General features: G+C 56.7%; 1 protein-coding gene across 1 annotated transcript in view; it reads right to left on the reverse strand.

The window, feature by feature from the left end:
• Positions 1–7,500, reverse strand: part of hsd11b2 (hydroxysteroid (11-beta) dehydrogenase 2) — a 24,541-nt gene that overhangs the window by 10,424 nt on the left and 6,617 nt on the right. Inside the window, exon 2 of the mRNA XM_083940353.1 lies at positions 1,090–1,302. Within this exon, the coding sequence (XP_083796479.1) occupies positions 1,090–1,302 (213 nt within the window). The remainder of the gene's footprint in view (positions 1–1,089; positions 1,303–7,500) is intronic.

Here is a 7,500-nt window from a genome sequence, read left to right on the forward strand (position 1 = left end):
CAGCTGCACACACACACACACACACACACACACACACACACACACACACACACACACACACACACACACACACACAGACACACACACAAACACACACACACACACACACACACACACACACACACACACACACACACACACACACACACACGCACACACACACACACACACTCTGACAGATGTTTAGTCCCTCGTGTGTGAAAACGTTGACTCATCCATGAAGCAACCGACGCCAAATCCATGCAGTGGAGCTAACTTACAGCTAGCTGGCTAACGTTAGCTCAGTGAAACCTTTGCTAATGATAGCTCAGTGAAACCTATGCTAACGTTAGCTCAGTGAAACCTATGCTAACGTTAGCTCAGTGAAACCTATGCTAACGTTAGCTCAGTGAAACCTTTGCTAACGTTAGCTCAGTGAAACCTTTGCTAATGTTAGCTCAGTGAAACCTTTGCTAACGTTAGCTCAGTGAAACCTATGCTAACGTTAGCTCAGTGAAACCTTTGCTAACGTTAGCTCTTTTTACAGTGTTGAACCAACACGATGCCGGCCAATCACGTTGAGTCTCACTGTTTTGGTCGCTATAGCAACAGGACGCTGACTGCAGGTCGCTGCTGACGAGTTTATGAACCGTGACGGGTCTGGACCCGCTCTGACAGGTCTGGACCCGCTCTGACGGGTCTGGACCCGCTCTGACGGGTCTGGACCCGCTCTGACGGATCTGGACCCGCTCTGACGGGTCTGGACCCGCTCTGACGGATCTGGACCCGCTCTGACGGGTCTGGACCCGCTCTGACGGGTCCGGACCCGCTCTGACCCGGTCTGGACCCGATCTGACCGGTCTGGACCCGCTCTGACGGGTCCGGACCCGCTCTGACCCGGTCTGGACCCGCTCTGACCGGTCTGGACCCGCTCTGACGGGACAGAACCGTGACCCGGTCTGGACCCGCTCTGACGGGTCTGGACCCGCTCTGACGGGCCTGGACCCGCTCTGACGGGACAGAACCCTGACGGGTCTGGACCCGCTCTGACGGGCCTGGACCCGCTCTGACGGGCCTGGACCCGCTCTGACGGGACAGAAGCGTGTTTACCTCTGAGGCCCAGCCGGGCCCTGGTGTCGTGCAGCGCCTGCTGGACCTGCTGCGGCTGGGTGATGTCCACCTGCAGCAGCGTGAGGCGGCTGGAGCAGCTCCTCTGCAGCTCCCGTGCTCCGTCTCCGCTCAGGTCCAGAACCGTGGCGAACACCTCGAAGCCCAGAGCGTCCAGACGCTGCGCCGCGGCGTTCCCGAAGCCCGAGTCGCACCCTGAGGAGACACGAGCAGCACCGTCACTGACCGGACCACTGACCCCCCCACTGACCCCATCACTGACCCCACCACTGACCCCCCCACTGACCGGACCACTGACCCCATCACTGACCCCACCACTGACCCATCACTGACCCCATCACTGACCGGACCACTGACCCATCACTGACCCCATCACTGACCCCCCCCACTGACCCCATCACTGACCGGACCACTGACCCATCACTGACCCCATCACTGACCGGACCACTGACCCATCACTGACCCCCCCACTGACCCCATCACTGACCGGACCACTGACCCATCACTGACCCCATCACTGACCGGACCACTGACCCATCACTGACCCCCCCACTGACCCCATCACTGACCGGACCACTGACCCATCACTGACCCCATCACTGACCCCCCCACTGACCCCATCACTGACCGGACCACTGACCCATCACTGACCCCCCCACTGACCCCACCACTGACCCATCACTGACCGGACCACTGACCGGACCACTGACCCCACCACTGACCCCCCCACTGACCCCATCACTGACCCCCCCACTGACCCCCCCACTGACCCCATCACTGACCCATCACTGATCGGACCACTGACCCCCCCACTGACCCCCCCACTGACCCCACCACTGACCCCATCACTGACCGGACCACTGACCCATCACTGACCCCATCACTGACCCCCCCACTGACCCCATCACTGACCCCACCACTGACCCCCCCACTGACCCCACCACTGACCCATCACTGATCGGACCACTGACCCCCCCACTGACCCCACCACTGACCCATCACTGACCGGACCACTGACCCCCCCACTGACCCCATCACTGACCCCCCCACTGACCCCATCACTGACCCCACCACAGACCTGACGACACGTTAGCTTCAACAGAGGAACAGAGCCAGCTACAGAGCTAACGTCTGTTAGCAACTGAGCTAACCATCAGCTAACATCTGTTAGCAACTGAGCTAACGTCTGTTAGCAACTGAGCTAACTGTCTGCTAGCAACTGAGCTAAACGTCTGTTAGCAACTGAGCTAACGTCCGTTAGAGATGCAAAGTTGGTCCGAACGCCTGAAACGACCTCTGACCTGTGGCCCGGCCGGGGCGGCGACGTGAGGCGACCCGGGTCACACCTGAGGAACAGAACGCCACACGTGTTCGCCCTGACTTCCTCACACACGGCGTCCGTGGGATCTGTCACGTCCCCCACAACTCTCCCACTTTCCCAGAAGCCTCGGCTCCTACAACCTGAACCCTGGAGGGACTCGCTGTTCCCTCTGTTCTCTGTGTGTCACACACACACACACACACACAGACACACACAGAGACACACACACACACACACACACACACAGACAAACACACACACACACAGAGACACACACACAACACACACACACAGAGACACACACACACACACACAGAGAGACACACACACACACACACAGACACAGACACACACAGAGACAAACACACACACACACACACACACACACACAGAGACAAACACACACACACACAGTGACACACACACGCACACACACACACAGAGACACACACACACACACACACACACACACACACACACACACACACACACACACACACACACACACACACACACTCTCTCTCTCAGGTCTCTTCACTTCAGTGATTTCTTCTGTCTCAAATGTTCTTTTTAAATATGCAAATGAGCAAAAGTGTCAGAGTCTGAGGGTCTGAGGGTCCCAGGGTCTGAGGGTCTCAGGGTCTGAGGGTCCCAGGGTCTGAGGGTCTGAGGGTCCCAGGGTCTGAGGGTCTGAGGGTCTGAGGGTCCGAGGGTCTCAGGGTCTGAGGGTCTCAGGGTCCCAGGGTCTCAGGGTCTGAGGGTCCCAGGGTCTGAGGGTCTGAGGGTCCCAGGGTCCCAGGGTCTGAGGGTCTCAGGGTCTGAGGGTCCCAGGGTCTGAGGGTCTGAGGGTCTCAGGGTCTGAGGGTCCCAGGGTCTGAGGGTCTCAGGGTCTGAGGGTCTGAGGGTCTCAAGGTCTGAGGGTCTGAGGGTCCCAGGGTCTGAGGGTCTGAGGGTCCCAGGGTCTGAGGGTCTCAGGGTCTCAGGGTCCCAGGGTCTGAGGGTCTGAGGGTCTGAGGGTCCCAGGGTCTGAGGGTCTCAGGGTCTCAGGGTCCCAGGGTCTGAGGGTCTGAGGGTCTCAGGGTCTGAGGGTCTGAGGGTCCCAGGGTCCCAGGGTCTGAGGGTCTGAGGGTCTGAGGGTCCCAGGGTCTGAGGGTCTCAGGGTCCCAGGGTCTGAGGGTCTGAGGGTCCCAGGGTCTGAGGGTCTGAGGGTCTGAGGGTCCCAGGGTCCCAGGGTCTGAGGGTCTGAGGGTCTGAGGGTCCCAGGGTCTGAGGGTCTGAGGGTCTGAGGGTCTGAGGGTCTGAGGGTCTGAGGGTCTGAGGGTCCCAGGGTCCCAGGGTCTGAGGGTCTCAGGGTCCCAGGGTCTGAGGGTCTGAGGGTCCCAGGGTCTGAGGGTCTGAGGGTCTGAGGGTCCCAGGGTCCCAGGGTCTGAGGGTCTGAGGGTCTGAGGGTCCCAGGGTCTGAGGGTCTGAGGGTCTGAGGGTCTGAGGGTCTGGGGGAGCGTCTGCTCTCTGACAGATGGGCTCTGGTGCCGTCGGGGCGTCGCAGCAGAAGATCCGTCTCCATAAAACAGACAGTTCTCGTTGCAGGAGACGGGGTCGGCCCCGAGGAGGTGCGGCGTTACGTAAGGGGGGCCGGGCTCTGAGGGGCCGGACTCTGAGGGGCCTGGCTCTGAGGGGCCGGACTCTGGGGGGCCGGGCTCTGAGGGGCCGGACTCTGAGGGGCCGGACTCTGAGGGGCCGGGCTCTGAGGGGACGGGCTCTGAGGGGCCGGGCTCTGAGGGGCCGGGCTCTGAGGGGCCCCTCAGATGAAGAAATAAACTAATGTGTGCAGAGACAGACGAGCACCCAGAGGTCAGGACCACATCTGTCTCTGGGTGGAGACGTCCACATCCTCCACATCTGCACATCTGCACAGCTCCACCACCACGACGCAGAGCGCAGAGCGCCGCTCGGTCCGGCGCCGCTCGGTCCGGCGCCGCGCTCACCTCCAACAGGAAGTGATCACAAACACATGTTGATCTGTTTCCATGGAAACTTCAAAAACGATCTTTTTACTTTAAACGAGTTTAAAAAAACATAAAACCACAGCAACGTGACCCAGACCAGGACCCAGACCTGGACCCAGACCAGGACCCAGACCTGGACCCAGACAAGGACCCAGACCAGGACCCAGACCTGGACCCAGACCAGGACCCAGACCTGGACCCAGACCTGGACCCAGACCAGGACCCAGACCTGGACCCAGACCAGGACCCAGACCAGGACCCAGACCTGGACCCAGACCTGGACCCAGACCTGGTTCTGGTTCACCTTCTCAGAACCTGAGGTTTACGTCTCTGTACACGTCTGAGGTTTCCCCAGAAATGTCAACGCCCACTTCAACAAATACAACAACAGCCACCAGAACCACAACAACGGGGTCTGAGGAGGGCCGGGGTCTGAGGAGGGCCGGGTCTGAGGAGGGCCGGGGTCTGAGGAGGGCCGGGGTCTGAGGAGCGCCCCCTCAGACCGCAGTCGTCCCGCTGCACGCGGACGCACCTGGAAATCATCAGTGCATCGAATATTAATCACTGCTGCAGTCAAGACTTACACAGGAGGGTCACACAGAGTTCACACACACACACACACACACACACACACACACACACACACACACACACACACACACACACACACACACACACACACACACACACACACACACACACACACACACACACACACACACACACACACACACACACACACACACACACACACACACACATACACACACATACACACACACACACACAATTAGAGTATTCACCAGTAAAAAGTGTGGTCGTCTGCTGACGGACGCTCTTCTAAAATTCCCTAAAGCTGATGTTTGTGAAAGGACACGTTTGTCTCCTAGAGGACACTTTAACACACGTTTATGCTCCTAGAGGACACTTTAACACACGTTTGTCTCCTAGAGGGCACTTTAACACACGTTTATGCTCCTAGAGGACACTTTAACACACGTTTATGCTCCTAGAGGACACTTTAGCACACGTTTATGCTCCTAGAGGACACTTTAGCACACGTTTATGCTCCTAGAGGACACTTTAACACACGTTTATGCTCCTAGAGGACACTTTAACACACGTTTATGCTCCTAGAGGACACTTTAACACACGTTTATGCTCCTAGAGGACACTTTAGCACACGTTTATGCTCCTAGAGGACACTTTAGCACACGTTTATCCTCCTAGAGGACACTTTAGCACACGTTTATGCTCCTAGAGGACACTTTAGCACACGTTTATGCTCCTAGAGGACACTTTGACACACGTTTATGCTCCTAGAGGACACTTTAACACACGTTTATGCTCCTAGAGGACACTTTAACACACGTTTAGGCTCCTAGAGGACACTTTAACACACGTTTATGCTCCTAGAGGACACTTTAACACACGTTTATGCTCCTAGAGGACACTTTAACACACGTTTATGCTCCTAGAGGACACTTTAACACACGTTTATGCTCCTACTTTAGCACACGTTTATGCTCCTAGAGGACACTTTAGCACACGTTTATGCTCCTAGAGGACACTTTAGCACACGTTTATGCTCCTAGAGGACACTTTAGCACACGTTTATGCTCCTAGAGGACACTTTAACACACGTTTATGCTCCTAGAGGACACTTTAGCACACGTTTATGCTCCTAGAGGACACTTTGACACACGTTTATGCTCCTAGAGGACACTTTAACACACGTTTATGCTCCTAGAGGACACTTTAACACACGTTTAGGCTCCTAGAGGACACTTTAACACACGTTTATGCTCCTAGAGGACACTTTAACACACGTTTATGCTCCTAGAGGACACTTTAACACACGTTTATGCTCCTAGAGGACACTTTAACACACGTTTATGCTCCTACTTTAGCACACGTTTATGCTCCTAGAGGACACTTTAGCACACGTTTATGCTCCTAGAGGACACTTTAGCACACGTTTATGCTCCTAGAGGACACTTTAGCACACGTTTATGCTCCTAGAGGACACTTTAACACACGTTTATGCTCCTAGAGGACACTTTAGCACACGTTTATGCTCCTAGAGGACACTTTAGCACACGTTTATGCTCCTAGAGGACACTTTAGCACACGTTTATGCTCCTAGAGGACACTTTAACACACATTTATGCTCCTAGAGGACACTTTAGCACACGTTTATGCTCCTAGAGGACACTTTGACACTTGGTGGGGGGGTGGGGGGGTGTGTCTTTGGGGCGGTTCTTGTCGTCCTGAGTGAAGGTCTGAGGTTCTTCAGGGGGGTCCAGAGGTCAGTCACTGGGTTGTCTCGTCCTCATCAGGACTCTGTGTTGGGCAACATTTAAAGGTCTCCTGGTGTTTGTTGTTGCAGTGAAACTGTGAGAACTCAGCGCGGCCTCACGCTGAGGGGCCTCATTGCTTCATCAGTGGGAAGCAGTCCAACAGAGGACGATCAGGACGGACAGAGGACGATCAGGACGGACAGAGGACGATCAGGACGGACAGAGGACGATCAGGACGGACAGAGGACGATCAGGACGGACAGAGGACGATCAGGACGGACAGAGGACGATCAGGACGGACAGAGGACGACCAGGACGGACAGAGGACGATCAGGACGGACAGAGGACGACCGGGACGGACAGAGGACGATCGGGACGGACAGAGGACGATCGGGACGGACAGAGGACGATCGGGACGGACAGAGGACGATCAGGACGGACAGAGGACGATCAGGACGGACAGAGGACGATCGGGACGGACAGAGGACGATCGGGACGGACAGAGGACGATCGGGACGGACAGAGGACGATCAGGACGGACAGAGGACGACCAGGACGGACAGAGGACGACCAGGACGGACAGAGGACGATCAGGACGGACAGAGGACGATCAGGACGGACAGAGGACGATCAGGACGGACAGAGGACGACCAGGACGGACAGAGGACGATCAGGACGGACAGAGGACGATCAGGACGGACAGAGGACGGACAGAGGACGACCAGGACGGACAGAGGACGACCAGGACGGACAGAGGACGGACAGA

The sequence above is a fragment of the Echiichthys vipera genome (genome assembly GCF_963691815.1).
Source record: "Echiichthys vipera genome assembly, chromosome: 1".
In the NCBI taxonomy this organism is placed as follows: Eukaryota; Metazoa; Chordata; class Actinopteri; order Perciformes; family Trachinidae; genus Echiichthys; species Echiichthys vipera.